A 16,967-nucleotide genomic window follows, 5' to 3' on the forward strand; every position below is an offset into this window, starting at 1 on the left:
GGTTTGGACAAAGTGCACTATCTACACGTTTAGGTGTTCCTGATGTTAATTGTTTGCTGCCGAGTTGGTTGCGCAGGTGGAAGCTAGGTGTGGTGAGTTACATAATTAGCGTGTAGTTCACCCATGAGTTATGTTCTATGTACTGTAGCTCTGTCTTTTTAAACTGAAGTATGACTAAATATGGCAATTTAAACTAATGAATGCAATTAACTTAAATCATGTTTTCCACAGTGTTACCTGGTCTAATTAATACATTGAAGTTATTGTAATCAAATGCTCATTCTGATTGGTTAATACGTGTGGGCAGGGTTGAGGAGCAAAGGGATGAACCCTGTCCTTTTCTCTCAGCTCAAGGTTGAATATAATTTTACAATGTGCTCCATAGCAATGTGTTTGTTGCATCCTGTATGTACAGCAGAGGAGGCTGGTGGGAGGAGCTATAGAAGGATGGGCTAATTGTAATGGCTGGAATGGAATTAATGGAACGGTATAAAACATATGGAAACCACACAGTTGACTCCGCTCCATGAATTCCAATCCAGCCATTACAATGAGCCTGTCCTCTCATAGCTCCTCCCACCGGCCTCTGAAGTACAGGCAGTTGATATCAGCTGTCCTGGTATACTCTCTTTAGTCCCAGTAAGGAGATAGTTAGGCTCTGTTTAGAGCTGCAAAAGGGGTTATGCTGTTTAACATTTAGGCCTAGTCTTAGCTACAGTAGGGACCCTATTGAGAGGCTGGTCTTTAGACTCACCCTCATCCGTAATTGTTGTGAGTTTTCGCATCCTGAATGTTGGTGCTATGGACAACTGTTTTCGAGACAAGCCAAGTTTCCTGAAATCCTGCATCTGCAAGACATTGTTTTTGTACAATCATGGGTCCTCCTTATTCCCACCTATTACCTCCCTTGGCCACTCTGGGTCTGCTATTCTAGAGGCGCTTCTGCCTGATAAGCTTCCCTGATGAACATAGAGCACTTCTTATTACAGTAGGTGTGGAGTAGTAAAAACATTGGTACAATGACAGTAGGCCAAATATTTCCATTCCAGCTATTTTATTATACACAGCCACAAACAGTCAGTTAATGCAAGGGAGCTGAGGGACCAAATAAATAGAGTTAGAAGGCCTATCCCAAGTTTTATTAGGTATTCAATAAAGTCATAACATTTTATGCCATAATGCTAATTGTTCATGGTATACATAGAATGTCTCGCTCAACAAATGCAAATTAGAAAATAATTTTCCATAGCCATGAACTGGCGAGCCATATTTTACCTTCCCTTGTATTTCCACACCACTCTGATTGCGTTGTCAGTTGTCAAGGGGGATGTTGCCAAGGATGGCTCTCCAGTCGTGGTGGAGAGAGCTTTCCTAGCAACCACTTCCCCTGCTGGCCAAATCATCATGTAACAGGGCTCATCCACCGAATGCTTTGGTGACTCAGAGACGTCTTCCTCTTGAGTGAGCGCTGTGAACTGAGGGTGGGGTGTGGAGCATACAACTTCAGCAGCAAGGCCTATCCATTTGTCAGGTCCTTAGAAAGCACAAAGGACAGCTTGTTCTCTGTTGGAAGCCTGATTAGATCATTAACTACACAGCGATGGCCACCTCAAGTTGGCCATAATATCCCCCAAATATGTCAGTGTGTGGTGCATAGGCCTACTGACCTGATATGCTATAGACATGAGGTTGCGGCAAGATAATAATGAACATTTCTTTGTAGTTTGTAGATTAAATAAATTCCCAGTATACTATATGATCATTGCACAACTATCCGCAATCATTTTCCCAAATTACCTGATGTTTAGCCTACTGTTACTTTAATTCTACTTTTCCTTCTTTCAAACATTTTATTTTACATTTTCAATACATTACAAATACTATTCTTCTGATAATAATCTTCATAAGAGCTGAAGGTAGAAGTTGCATGAGTGACCACAGATCTAGAATCAGATACCATCTCCAGGTCCTAACGAAACTTCTCTGCCTTCTCCAAATGGAAAACTGACCTTAGAACAGTGTCTACTCTGTATAGAGGCAATATCCCACTTTCCACTGTCTCGCCCATATTATACGCATGCGCAGCAGCTTGCTTTTGCTGTCGCAGTGGAATCCACTATGCTGGCAACCAAAATATAAACTTTGTCAAGAGAAGACCTGCAGTTATAACAAATATAAGGGTCGTGTCGATGCTGGGATTTTATATTGTCCGCTTGCATTGATTGCTGCAGTTTTGTCAAGGAAATCAATCAATCCAATACGCACCACGTGGTTTGGGTTTGTCCAATTGGAGCAACGCTTTGATACCCGAAAGCGTGCCCTTTGTTCAGGATTTCGCCAAGTTATCAACAATATGGTCGAATTAACTTTTATACAGCAACATGTGGACAAAGAATATGATTTGTAACGGCAAGATGACCATTTCTGGATATATCAATATATTTTTTTTCCCTGTGGCAGTGAGTGTGTAGCCTACAACTTTTTGGCAAGCATTTTGCCATGAGCTTATTCATCACATGACTTCCCTTCCCCCACCCAAAGAATGATGAAGAAGTCCGACATGTTTGAGGGAAATGTGTTGAAAAAAAAAGTATCGTGATGGAGGACAAGGAGAAATTTGAAGTAAAGTTTTGACTTTGCATAATGGATTTACAAATTGAGATTTTTAATAGTGTAATTTTATGTAACCCTGGGAGTCAATTAGCAAATTCTTTTTTTTGTAGGTATTTACTCAAGATTAAGACACATTAATGTATGTTTTAATTCAAGTTTCGTTGTATTTAGAAGCGTTCAAATGTATACTCTTTGTCCGTATATATTGAAAATCGCGAGGATTTAGTGGAGTGACATTGAAGAGAACGTGTAACCTTGGTGTGGGGGATGGGTATTATCGTTTGGGAACCATTTTGTAGAGATTTAAAACTACCTTTACGAGTTTCTTTTTGTCGAAGGTTGGCATTGTGCTGATAATTCAGTATAATCTAGTTTGTTGCACGTGGACTTCGTCGAATGAGGAGTATCTTGGTATGATAGGAAATGTTTGGGGATTTAGTTGTCTATTAAATGTAGCTATAACTAACGTTTAGTTAGGGTTTTCTCTGGACAGCTAATGTTGAAGATTTGTAAGGTTTATAGTTATGATTTAGTTGAACTGTTCAAATCGTGAATGCGGCCTACTTGGGTGTTATTGAAGTTGAGCAACTTTTCTCAAAAAATCTTAACAGATGCGACCTTTTGCTAGAAGGTCCTCTTATAGTAATTGTTAAGTGGCTGTGTGTATATCCGAAATTCTTATCTGATAACTATTTCAGCAAGAGTTGAGAATTGCTGTGTCATTCAATGGAGGGTAATTTCCTTTGCCACTTTAGCTTAATTTGCTTTATCCTCCCTAAGACATTTAAAATCTCGGCTTCAGTGTGAGTTAAGCTATTGTGTCCATCAAATGTTGTGCTATTAATAGTATGTCAGGCCTTGGTTGAGTTCTGACATTAGTAGGCCTCGGATAATGGTAGCCTTTCTTGTAGTTGTCAGAAAGAACTATTCTGGTAAAATATGTAGTTAGGTCAGACAGCACGTGGTTTGAAACTAGGCGTTATGATCATCGCCCTTTTGATCCAACGCAGGCTGTGGTATTACTTGTACACTTTGTGACACCATCTCATGTATGCACAGTCAAGCTCGTGTGCACTTTAAGATGGCGCTCCTTCAACACAACCAAAATGCGGCCACTCGGAAAGAAATGTGTTTTTAAGCGCTCGGCCTACGTTTAGCATCTGATAGATACGTGTCAGTGAACTCGCTAACCAATGACTTGCTTTCTGTTTTCTCTGGAAGTTCGCGCTGGAGTTTCAGCGGCCAATCATTATCGTTGCTTTGCCCACGCTGACGTAATGTAATTTGATAAGCGAAAGGGCGGGTTGTTGGATGTCGCATTTTCGTAATAGACTACGTAAAATAACCAATCAAAGTACACATTTTGAGTGCTGGGAGGTCTAGCCAGTAATATTGCGAATGTAGTTTGATTGATAATAACAATATGCGAATAGGTTGGATGGGAAGCATATAGGAAAACAAATGGTGTTTGGAGGTGTGGTTACTCTGGATGACATGTTCAACTGCGAATAGAAAATCATAGGGCGTAGTCCTACATTCCGTATCCAATAGAATGCGTGGTTGGTCTATAAATTGTCGGGCATAGACGCGAGATGCCATTTCGCTGAAGCAGTGATCAGTTGGATCCGGTGGGGCCTGGAGGAAAGGACGGGCAAAACAGGAACTTGAATATTGGTATTTAAACAGAATCCGGATCCATCGCGATGGAGACGGCCATAAACCCGCCCCATGACAGGTACCGATCGGACTAATTGAATTTAGGTTTGCGATCTGAAAGCATATTGTTGCATTAGGAATAGTATTCACTTATAAACAGATGCTTTCTGATTACCGACATGTTCACCGAACGTGTTAAACCAATACTTCTCAGTCGGTATAAAGCGTTTGTATAATTTTGCAACAAAAAACAATATTGGACAATTATCAGGATGTGACCACTCGTCAATCTGCAAAATAGGACAATAATTATTTGGGGCGCCTGCCGTTTAAATCGTACTGCACCGACGCCATCTTCCCAGCGTCTCGGGTAGCTAGTCCTTGCGGTAGTAGGATTGCCTAGCCCATCTGGCATGATAACAAGCGAACTAACGTTAGTTGGTGATATCGCTAAACTGGATTTACACGAGCATAACTGTCTTTTACTTTTGATTTTCTCTTCGTGGTTAATGGCTGGGTGAATGTTAAGCGAAGTTCTTTCACATTGTGATTGTTTGGTGGGTATATTGCTCGGTAACTGGCTACCATGGGATACGTTTGCTGGGTCAGTTAAGTTAGTTAGCTAATTTATGGCTAGGCTTCTAACTAGCAGACGGTCAATGCTCGTCGGAAGGTCTACTTTGTTAGTTAGCTATTTCCGTTAACTCGAAGTTGGCAAACTAATGGACTAATGGATATAAGTATATAGTATAGCCCAACTACTGGATTGATGTATTTGGCGAGTCTCGTTCTCCTGTATTTGGATTGGGAGGGATATATTTGGCAAACAGGGTGGTAAACGTTACATGTCATGGCTGCATTACGGTTATGGATAGTGCTGATCATTTAGCCGTCATATAATTTCACAGTAACGTCGGGTCATTGCAATGTTTGTTTATTTTATCAGCATGTGCAAGTCAAGTATCTAACTGTTGGATGGGAATAGTTACCCATCATGTCCTTGCAGTGGCCTCACAATCTACTCACTACCTTTCCACTCCACCTGGAAAATATTAAGACATCTACTTTTTTTGTAACCCTTAGGGTAAAATGTAAATTGGATAATGTTCTGTGATTAGTACGGTCTTCCCTTTCCCAAACATTTATTTTTAAAGGAAATGTAGCTCGTGTTGATGTTTGTGTTGCTGACAAGTGTCAGTGATGTAAGTGTTTTATGTATTTTAACGTTTTTTACTTTTATAATAAAGTACACTAAATGTAAAATGTGTTTTCCAACTTGTATCATTTGAATACCAGCTGATATTAAGCTACAAGTAGAAGGAATATCTGTGACTTGGATTGTCATGGCCAGCATAGGCTACAAAACCCATGTTTCCGAGTTTCTTGAAGAAAAGCAGTCTTCATTTTGTAGAGTTGGTAACGGAGCGAGTCACTACAGCGTGGCTTCCACGTAGGTTACGTAATGGGCACGGTTTGCATCAGTTATTTGTTTGTGTCAAGGTAAGTTACAGGTGAATATAAAATTCTGGTCGGGTAGTCTCCTATGATGTTCACTTATGAGGAAGATGCAGCTCTACGGATCTAGTCTGATTGAAGGGGGCATGTAGACACAGCCTACAGTATAGAATGGTTGGTAATGGCCTCTTTGATCTTGAGAATTTGAGTAGTGGGGATTGATCTTAAACATTTAACCCTTGCTTTCCTGTCTTCGGAGGACCAGGCCCTGTTCCCTATCTTATGCAAGCACAAGACATGTCACCCAGTTGCATCACCGGCAACTTTTCCATATTATTTTAGATTGTCCCTATAGAGAAAGTTAATTCCTGGTAGCAATTATGAAGAGACCTAGATTATTTGTCCATAAGTGGCAACTAACAGTGCACCTTTCCAATACACACAGTTAATGTTCACAAGGAATGGAACATGAATACAAGCTTTTTGCACAGTTTTACTAGTCTATATAAACTCATTCAGTTACAGTGTATGTAACTAAATCAGCTCAATTTTGTCAATGGTGCATTTGAACAGGGTTAGGTAGGGTCACCTGTGATCTGAATGACTTGATCACCGCACTCTTGAGCCCTTCCATTTATGATTCCTGTTAAAACACGTGTTGTATCTGTATCACAATGCTGGATGCACAAACCACAATTGACTCTGGACTTGGACTTCTACTTTGTTGGGGGGGGTGTAGGTTCTAGTTACCATGTTTTATAACCTTCCAGCCAATGGAATGGAGTCGTTAGCTTTGTTGCCAGGGAGATGAGAAATGGGCAGTTACAAGCATGGAGGTGTTGTCTTCCCCCATTTCTATATCATTGCTCCCCTCTAAGCCTCTGGGTGTTTAATGGCAGGACAATGTGATCATATCACCAGTATAATGGTCACTGCATTCCATTAAATCCACCGTTTCATTTAACAGGCTGCTTGTATGTAACATGTTGTGTCACTTTATGTTTGGTATGAGTATAACTGTTGCTGTGTATGTCCAGCCGGGCTCTTATCACAGTTTCAACAGAGAACACTTTCTATTGAGACTACTTCCAACCCACAGATATTATCAGCCAGGGGCATTAAACCACAGCCAACAGAAAGGTTTCAACAGTCAAAGGGTTCGTGGTGTAACAATGCAAACTGGTCAAAGCTAAATATACCCGTGCATCCTTGTCATGGTGTATTGCGTAAGCTTTTTGGCTACTTGGTGAACCTCACAAATGCCTGCCTGAGGCCAGCTGTCCAAGAACTCCTGAAACCACACCCATATATATAATATTTTCTACAGTCTGTCACAGTACTGGTAGTCTGGCTAATCCTCTAATTTCTGTCAATGCCAATGAGGCAGTTGTGACTCACAGCTCAATTGAAACGGAATCATGGTGAGAGGGGGCATTAGTCACTATTGACTGGATATTTTATGCTAACCTGTTGTCATTTAAGACTTTGAGTGGGCTACCTAAGTAGAAGGCTTGTTCAATGAGGGCTGCTGCGTCATCCAATACCTTCTCCTTTCTCCACCTGCCCCGTTGCTCTATGCTTATTCCCTCCTCCCTTTCCGTCAACAGCTCCCTGGGCGGGGTCGACGTAGGCCTGCATGGCGTCATGGCGATGGAGCAGGGCCCGCCGGGCCCCGGAAAGCGCATCCGGAAACCGTCACTGCTGTTCGAGGGATTCGAGGGCCCGCCGTTGCTCCCCCACGGGCAAGCTCCCCCCTCTGGGTCACCACGGCCCCTAGTGTACGACACGAACCGGCAGGGCCGCGCCACCAACCAGCTGCAGTTCCTCCAGAGAGCCATGATGAAGTACCTGTGGAGGCACCACTTCGCATGGCCCTTCCATGAGCCCGTGGACGCCTCCAAGCTCAGCCTGCCTGTGAGTGTCCCTGCAAGCCACTGTTCCAGAGAGCCCAGTCACATTGTACCTTTGCCAAACTCAGACGGACATCGGATATTTCTCGATAGATATTCAAATCATTTAATCCTATATGCATATTAGGATGTCTCCGTTTTCAGACCTAAATAGAACTAAGGTATTGAGAATATTCTTATGTTAGGTTGGGAACTTTTCAAAAGTTTTCTAAACGCCTTTCTTCCAAGCTTACAGACAATACAGCGCTGAATAGGCGTGGAGAGCTCCGTATATGTATTATTAGCAGGGCAGCGTTAAGTAAACGTGCTCCTCTCTGCCTCAGGACTATCACAAGATCATCAAACAGCCCATGGACATGGGGACCATCAAGCGGCGCCTGGAGAGCAACTACTACCGCAGCGCCAGCGAGTGCATGCAGGACTTCAACACCATGTTCACCAACTGCTACATCTACAATAAGGTGTGTGTGTGTGTGTGTGTGAGACAAATGCTGTAACCACTGTTAACATTTTCACTGTCATAAATGAGCCATTGACCAGCAGCGGCTACTGGCTGGACACTAGGGGGAGTCAAAACGCCATTTGAGTTTAAAAAGCTCAACATCATATTATCTATTTATATTTGACGTCTCTGGAAACTGTCAGAGCTACGGTTAATAAACCCAGTCTTATAAACTTGTCTAAAGATATCACCTATCTGACAGAGATGACGCTGATCTCACATCCTATTTTGAGAAGTGATGTGCCCTACATGTCATCTCCAGCCGGGTAACACTTTTCCATGGTGACTGTCTCCCAGCCAACAGATGATATTGTTCTGATGGCCCAGTCCCTGGAGAAAGCTTTCCTTCAGAAGGTTGCCCAGATGCCCCAGGAGGAGATAGAACTGCCCCCTCCTCCACCACGGGGAAAACCGGGCAAGCCAGGCAGAGGACGCAGGGCCACAGGTGAGCACCAGTGGGGAGGGTTGTGTGACTGTTTGTGTGTGGTTAATGAATGTGTTTGAGAGTGATTATTTTTGTGTGTGGTTATTTTGGGGAAATGTGTTTGATATTGACTCCTTCTGTCAGATAATGTGAATATGAATAATATCTACGTGTATATCTATCTAGATATCAATCTATATATCATATAATATGCCATTTAGCAGATGTTTTTAAAAAATTCTAAAGCGACCTAGTGATGCATACATTTTTCTTATGGGCGGCTCCATCGGGAGTCAAACCCTCAACCCTTGATGTTACAAGCGCCAGGTTTTACCAACTCGGCGACACAGGACCACATTAATATGTGTAAACTCCCACTCGTAACCACTTTTTCCCCCTCTTCATTTGCCTCAGTACCAGGAGGAGTGACGACTGCTCACCAGGTCCCGGCAGTGTCCCAGTCCGCGTACTCCCCCCCCACGCCGGACACCCCAGAGTCGCTGCTCTCCACCCCCCCACAGACGCTCCTGGCCAAGAGCCTACCTCTCACCCTCCACAGTACTCCTGCTATGCTAAGCGTACCCCCCACACAGCCCACAGCCAAGGTGCAGTGTTCACTTACCCCTAAACTACAAAGTTGTTATACAATTTACCTGATGGCCATGCCACCGTTTGTGCTACTTTAGAGTACCTACTGCAACAATGTTAGCCGGAAATTGGCGACATCATCTGACATCGTCTTTTCTTTTTGTCTGTGGTTTCTTTTTTTCTTGTTATTTTCTTGTTCTGTTATCTGAAATGGTAAGCTTTCAGCCAATGACAAGAGCCCCTGTCTCTCTGTCTCCCAACAGAAAAAAGGAGTGAAGCGGAAAGCAGACACCACCACCCCCACCACCATGGCCATGCCCATCACCGTGGGCGTTGGCGGGATTGGCATGGGCATGGCCGGCGGGCCCGACTCCCCGTTGACACTCACCTCGCTGGGGGTAGGCCATGGCCTGGGGCTCGGCATGGGCATAGGGATGGGTATTGGTATGGGCCGCGGCAGAGGTACGGCGGGCGCCAAAGCACCTGCAGGGAGGCGGGGAGTCAGCGGGCGCCCTATCAAGCCGCCGAAAAAGGACCTGCCGGATTCTGTGCAGCTACAGCCGGTGCGGCGCGGCAAACTGGGCCAGCAGCTCCGGTACTGCAACGGGATTCTCAAAGAGCTGCTGTCCAAGAAACACGCGGCGTACGCCTGGCCTTTCTACAAACCAGTGGACGCCTCCATGCTGGGCCTACACGACTACCACGACATCATCAAGCAGCCCATGGACCTCAGCACCATCAAGGTACATGCCTCGCCACCACAGGAGGTCGCTGGCACCTTATTGGGGAGGGCGGGGCTGGTGGTAATGTCTGGAGCGGCATTAGGGGAACGGTATCAAATACATCAAACGTGGTTTCCAGGTGTTTGATTCCTGTTCCATTTGCTCTGTTCTGACCATGACAATGAGCCGTCCTCCCCTCAGCAGCCCCCTGTGCTCCGCCACACATCTGCATCAAGCACCATGAAGGTAGACTGTCAGTCATTCTGTGACGTTAACCTCCTCCCATCTCCCTCTGCAGAGGAAAATGGACAGTCGAGAGTACCGGGACGCCCAGCAGTTTGCCGGCGACGTGAGGATAATGTACTCTAACTGCTACAAGTACAACCCTCCAGACCATGACGTGGTAGCCATGGCACGCAAACTACAGGTACGGGTCAAAACACATTTTAAGCACGGAGATGTGTCTTTTCTTGGCTGTTTTTAATGCCTTTGAGCAGTAGGCTAGTACATCTGAGTGCACTGATCTGATGCCTTCCTCTCTTTCTCTCCAGGACGTCTTTGAGTTCTGCTTTGCCAAGATGCCCGACGAGCCTGCGGCCCCTCCCGCTTCCATGGGTGGGCGCTCCTCATCTTCTTCCTCTTCCTCCTCGTCCTCGTCTGAGAGCGACCCCAGCAGCGAGAGCGAGAGCGACAGCAGCCCCAGCTCGGACAGCGAGGAGGAGCGAGCACACCGCCTGGCCGAGCTGCAGGAACAGGTGTGTACACAGGTAGACTGACCCGGCCCTGCGCCCACCGCAACACCACACACACACATCAACATTCAGACCACGTTACATCACAAAATTTTAGTCATTTAGCAGGCGCTCTTATCCAGAGTGACTTACTCTTAGTGCTGTCATCTTAAACCAGCTAGATGAGACGACCACATATCTGTTGTAGTAATACATTTTTCTTCAATAATGTAGTTGTCAGAAAAATCAAGAAAGTGCAGGTAATAAATTTAAAAAAAGATGCACAGTATATATATATATATATTTACATTTTTTTAAATACAAAAGTATTTATGTAAACCTGAGCTGGAAGTGTTTTCCACAACAGTCACTGACCGTGTCCTCTCCATGGTCCCATCAGCTGAAAGCAGTTCATGAGCAACTGGCAGCACTCTCCCAGGGCCCCATCGTCAAGCCTAAGAGGAAGAGAGAGAAGAAGGACAAGAAGAAGAAGAAGAAGCCCGAGAAGCATCGGGGAAGCCGGGTACCAGTCGAAGAGGATATACCCATCCGGCCGGCTAAAATGCCCAAGGTCACCAAGATGCCGAAGATGTCGAAGACACCCAAGAGCAGCAAAGGGGGCTCCACACAGGGCAAGAGGAGCACTGGCAAGAAGAGCAACAAGAGCAAGTGAGTTCCCTCAACTGGCAAGCGCTGTCTATCGATTTGAACGTCTCTGTCATGATATGATTTATTTACTCCGTACTATAACCATTCCCAAAATCTATTCCTGACAAAAGCAAAAATGTTCACCTTCAGGATTGAATCATTAAATCACACTCTCACGCTCAGGTCCTCCAAGAAGTCTCAGGCAGTGACGCTCAGCATGCACCAGATGAGCGCTGCCGCCATGCTCCCCCACTACGACTCCGAGGAGGAGGACGAGGTGTCGCCCATGAGCTACGACGAGAAGCGCCAGCTCAGCCTGGACATCAACAAGCTGCCCGGGGAGAAGCTGGGCCGCGTGGTTCACATCATCCAGGCACGCGAGCCTTCGCTGCGCGACACCAACCCAGAGGAGATCGAGATCGACTTTGAGACGCTCAAGCCGTCCACGCTGCGCGAGCTGGAACGTTACGTCATGACCTGCCTCCGCAAGAAGCCTCGCAAGCCCTATGGTGAGGGAGCTTTCGTGTGTAGCCCCCCCCCCCCCCCTCCAATGTTCTCTGGTCCCTGTTAACCTTTCTGATCTCCCCATCCCGGATCCGGGTTCGTGAATACAGACTCAAGCTCATTACCATAACGCAACGTTAACTATTCATGAAAATCGCAAATGAAATGAAATAAATATGCCATCTCTCAAGCTTAGCCTTTTGTTAACAACACTGTCATCTCAGATTTTCAAAATATGCTTCTCAACCATTGCAAAACAAGCATTTGTGTAACAGTATTGATGGCTAACGTAGCATTTAGCATTAGCATTCAGCTGGCAACATTTACACAAAAAAACAGAAAAGCATTCAAAAAAATCATTTACCTTTGAAGAACTTCAGATGTTTTCAATGAGGAGACTCTCAGATAGCAAATGTTCAGTTTTTCCTGAAAGATTATTTGTTTAGGACAAATCGCTCCGTTTTCTGCGTCACGTTTAGCTATGAAAAAACCCCTGTATCCAGGATTGTGTAAATCTATCAGCAAGCTCATTAGCATAACACAACGTTAACTATTTATGAAAATCGCAAATGAAATGAAATAAATATGCCATCTCTCAAGCTTAGCCTTTTGTAAACAACACTGTCATCTCAGATTTTCAAAATATGCTTCTCAACCATAGGAAAACAATCATTTGTGTAAAAGTAGCTAGCTAGAGTTAGCATTTCGCGTTAGCATTTAGCGTTAGCATTAGCGTTAGCATCCAGCACCCAACATTAACAAAAACATAAAAGCCTTCAAATAAAATCATTTACCTTTGAAGAACTTCTGATGTCTTCAATGAGGATACTCTCAGTTAGATAGCAGATGCTCAGTTTTTCCAAAAAGATTCCTTGTGTATTAGAAATAGCTCCGTTTTATACATCACATTTGGCTACCAAAAAAAATCCATAAATTCAGTCCTCAAAACGCAAACTTTTTTCCAAATTAACTCCATAATATCGACTGAAAACATGGCAAACGTTGTTTAGAATCAATCCTCAAGGTGTTTTTCACATATCTCTTCATTGATACATCGTTCTTGGACACATGCTTTCTCTCCTGAATCCCAGGAGAAAATGACCGCACCTGAAGATTACGCACAAATTTAGACAAAGGACACCGGGCGGACCTCTGGAAAATGTAGTCTCTTATGGCCAATCTTCCAATGATATGCCTACAAATACGTCACAATGCTGCTAAGACCTTGGGCGAACGACAGAAAGTGTAGGCTCATTCCTTGCGCAATCACAGCCATATAAGGAGAGAATGGAAAACAGAGCTTCAGAAATTCTGCTAATTCCTGGGTGATGCATCATCTTGGTTTCGCCTGTAGAATGAGTTCTGGGGCACTTACAGACAAAATCTTTGCAGATTCTGAAACTTCAGAGTGTTTTCTTTCCAAAACTGTCAAGAATATGCATAGTCGAGCATCTTTTCGTGACAAAATATCGCGCTTAAAACGGGAACGTTTTTTATCCAAAAATGAAATAGCACCCCTAGAGCTCTAAGAGGTGTCCCTGATGGGCGCTAACCATAGGGCTTTTCTGTCACAATTTCACGCAAATGTCATACAAATTTCAAGGGTTTCACTAGGTAGCATCATAGTCACTTAGTCTCTGTTTATTTGGATCGGTTGGTGGATGCAGACATTGCATCATCTAACCCCCTGGTCTCCTCTCTGTTTGTAGGGAAGAAAGGTGGAGCAGGGAAGTCCCGGGAGGAGTTGGCTCTGGAGAAGCAGTTGGAACTGGAGCAGAGGTTGCTGGATGTCAGCGGGCAGCTCAACTCTGGCAAGAAGCCTCAGAAAACCAAAGGTGAGTCGGAATAAATCTGCATCAGTGCCCAAAGAATAGACACAGCAGACATGACAACTACCCTGAACAAAAATATAAACACAATCATGTGAAGTGTTGGTCCCATGTTTCTTCAGCTGAAATAAAAGTTCCCAGAACTGTTCCATGAGCAGAAAAAGCTTATTTATCTCACATTTTGTGCACAAATTTGTTTACATTCCCGTTAGTGAGGATTTCTCCTTTGCCAAGATAATCCACCCACCTGACAGGTGTGGCGTAACAAGAAGCTGTTTTAACAGCATGATCATTACACAGGTGCACCTTGTGCTGGGGGCAATAAAATGCCACTCTAAAATGTGCAGTTTGTCACACAACACAATGCCACAGATGTCTCAAGTTTAGATTAGGGTATGGACAGGCATAAGCTGACAACGAACACAATTGCATTTTATCGGAGGGAATTAAAATGCGCAGAGATACCGAGACGAGATCCTAAGGCCCATTGTCATGCCATTCATCACCCCATGTTTCAGCATGATAATGCACGTCTCCTTGTTGTAAGGATCTGTACACAATTCCCGGAAGCTGAAAATGTCCTAGTTCTTCCATGGCCTACATAGTCACCAGACATGTTTGGGATGCTCTGGATCAACGTGTATGACAGCATGATCCATTTCCCACCAATATCCAGCAACAACGCATAGTAATTGAAGAGAAGTGGGACAATAGGCCACAAGCAACAGCCTGATCAACTCTATGTGAAGGAGATGTTTCACTGCATGAGGCAAATGGTGGTCACACCAGATATTGCCCCGTTTTCAGATTTGTTTTTGATCCATAGATCATGATCCATAGAAATCCATAGATTAGGGCCTAATGAATTCATTTAAATTGCCCGATTTTCTTATGTGAACTTTATCTCTAAAATCTTTGAAATTGTTGCATTTCATATTTTTGTTCAGTATACTTTCTGAGCATTCACAGAGATGTGGAACTACAAGCCAAAATGTATTTAAAATACATTTTCTCTAATGTATGGCCCTATCCACCTTCATAGTACTTCATGAAAGAAATCAGCTCAGGTCTTTGCAAAATGTGTGGGTTGTCTTCTCAACATTATATTCCAAGTATTTGACCTTGTGTCTATCGGTCTCTCTCTCTCTCAGCAGAGAAGCCCAGTGCAGTGGAGCCCCACGCCGTAGCGTCTCGCCTCAGCGCCAGCAGCTCCAGCTCAGACTCTTCCTCATCTTCTTCCTCGTCCTCCTCTGACACCAGTGACTCGGACTGAAAGCTCCAGAGGGATGGGCATTGAGCCCACGAACCCCAGACAGGACAGAGCAGGACTGCCAACAGAACTGCAGGCGGGTCAGACTATAGTCAGAACTGACCCGGAATTAAAAAAGATGGGGATGTGTTGAGAGAATCCAGTCCCAACAGAAAGAGTGGATGGAGAGAGACTGGGTTTTTTCATTGCTCTAGAAACCTAGAGGGTTGACATAGATGATGCATTGTCTCATAGGTTAAAGAGCCGATGGCAGGATCCCTACTGGCTCTAGAAAGAAGGCAGGATCACTACTGGCTCTAGAAAGATGGCAGGATCTCAAGATGGCAGGATCTCTACTGGCTCTAGAAAGATGGCAGGATCTCTACTGGTTCTAGAAAGATGGCAGGATCTCAAGATGGCAGGATCTCTACTGGCTCTAGAAAGATGGCAGGATCTCTACTGGCTCTAGAGAAAGATGGCAGGATCTCTACTGGCTCTAGAAAGATGGCAGGATCTCTACTGGCTCTTGAAAGATGGCACGATCTCAAGATGGCAGGATCCCTACTGACTCTAGAAAGATGGCAGGATCTACTGGCTCTAGAAAGATGGAAGGATCTCTACTGGTTCTAGAAAGATGGCAGGATCTCAAGATGGCAGGATCTCTACTGGCTCTAGAAAGAAGGCAGGATCTCTACAAGCTCTAGAAAGCGAGGAGGATAGATAGTCCAGAACTCTGGGATCATCTCGTACTATGTCTTTCTCTCCACGCTTTGTGTATATACTATGTACGAATATATAAATATCTATTTTTCTTTTGTAAAGAAGAATTTTAAGGAATCCCCAAATGTGGGGAGAAAGTAAAGGTGTGGACAGGCTGTTTTTCGTTTAGTTGTTTTATGACAAGGAGTTAGAAGGTAAAGCGTGTGTGTGTGTGTGTGAGAGAGAGAGAGAGGGGCACGGCCTCGCACAGTAAACGCATCCCTGCTTAGTTTCTCATCTTGTTGATGCAGGCGTTTTAAGTAATTCTGTGTTGTAAAGCACCTTGGTTCAGTATACATGAAGAAACTGAAGAGCATCAACACTGCAACATACGCATGTACTTCTACAGCCTGAGAGGGGTGTCCATGGTACACATGGTTTAAGTGAGCTAACTTTTTCCTACGTTTCACTGTAATAAATGACCTGTTTCTATCTTGTGACCAATCTGCAAATAAATTGTGAGGACATCTCAGCATTGCCCACACGCAAACAGATTCTTCCCTTGTTTTGTTCTCTGTCAATTGGATTTGTCCAGGATGTGTCAAGTCTACAGACTCCTGAAAGGGTCACATCTCTCTTGCAAGACATTATAACTTGCATGAGTAATGCACAACAATGACTATATTTTGAGACTTCATTTTATCTGTGGAAAAAAAATATTTTTCTAGATGGTATCTTAGTAGGGTTCAGTGGGGTGGTTAAAGGCTGTCCTTGTGTCCCCCGGGTCTGATTCCCATAGCGTTGCAGTACCAATGTTTTATGGCACAAAACCACACTTTTATTTTAACAACTTGGCCTTTTAACATTTTGGCAGCTGAATGTTTTTTTTTGGTCTTCAATTTAGCTGAATCTGATTTGGGAAGAAGATTGTAGTGACCATTTCCTTGCTCAAAGTGCGTTTAGCAGAGGTGGTATACGTACTTCAAGATATTCTGAGGTCCTAAACTGATTTTGTGATTTAGTTAAGAAATCAAGCTTTTCTATTGTTGAGAATTTAGAATTTGTATGTGTGATCAGTTATTTATTTGAGTGGGCACTCAGACCAAATCGTTGTTGCATTTACTTGAAGTCACTTGAGAAAGTTGGATATTGGTAATAATGACAAACTACTCAAACAAGAATGTGTGCAGCTGTGAGGAGAAAAGGCACGGTTGAAAACAGTTCACAGTTTACAGTCACAACTTTGGAGCATGTTTCTACCACTGGGGTTTTTTGTTTTGCTTTTGTTCTTAGTCATGTCCTTTCAACCCCCTACAATTGTGAGGTGGTTGTTTCTCGCTCTGTTTATTTTGGAAGAAAAAACAACTTTGAACTGTCCGACTACAAATAAAGAGAGAGAGAGGTCTTTAACACTCACTCTGTCTGTTTTGAGCAATT

The 16,967-nt window shown here is 43.9% G+C and overlaps 1 protein-coding gene across 8 annotated transcripts; it reads left to right on the plus strand.

Moving 5' to 3' along the window:
- Positions 1-2,097: 2,097 nt before the first annotated feature.
- LOC110496233 (bromodomain-containing protein 2) lies at positions 2,098-16,084 on the plus strand. Of its 8 annotated transcripts, none has more exons than XM_036952788.2 (12): positions 2,098-2,622; positions 7,332-7,638; positions 7,958-8,095; positions 8,434-8,581; positions 8,975-9,165; positions 9,412-9,891; positions 10,169-10,297; positions 10,422-10,637; positions 11,002-11,270; positions 11,433-11,758; positions 13,463-13,588; positions 14,734-16,084. In XM_036952788.2, exons 2-12 carry the CDS (start codon positions 7,369-7,371, stop codon positions 14,853-14,855), a joined length of 2,415 nt encoding a protein of 804 aa, XP_036808683.2. In that variant the 5' UTR covers positions 2,098-2,622; positions 7,332-7,368; the 3' UTR covers positions 14,856-16,084. The 8 variants fall into 8 exon arrangements, with proteins under 8 accessions (XP_036808683.2, XP_090064758.1, XP_090064759.1 ...); XM_090208632.1 differs by having other exon boundaries at positions 14,737-16,084; XM_090208633.1 differs by having other exon boundaries at positions 10,422-10,625.
- Positions 16,085-16,967: the final 883 nt, after the last annotated feature.

The sequence above is a fragment of the Oncorhynchus mykiss genome, chromosome 18 (genome assembly GCF_057628025.1).
Source record: "Oncorhynchus mykiss isolate SJ-2025 chromosome 18, ASM5762802v1, whole genome shotgun sequence".
Taxonomy (NCBI): Eukaryota; Metazoa; Chordata; class Actinopteri; order Salmoniformes; family Salmonidae; genus Oncorhynchus; species Oncorhynchus mykiss.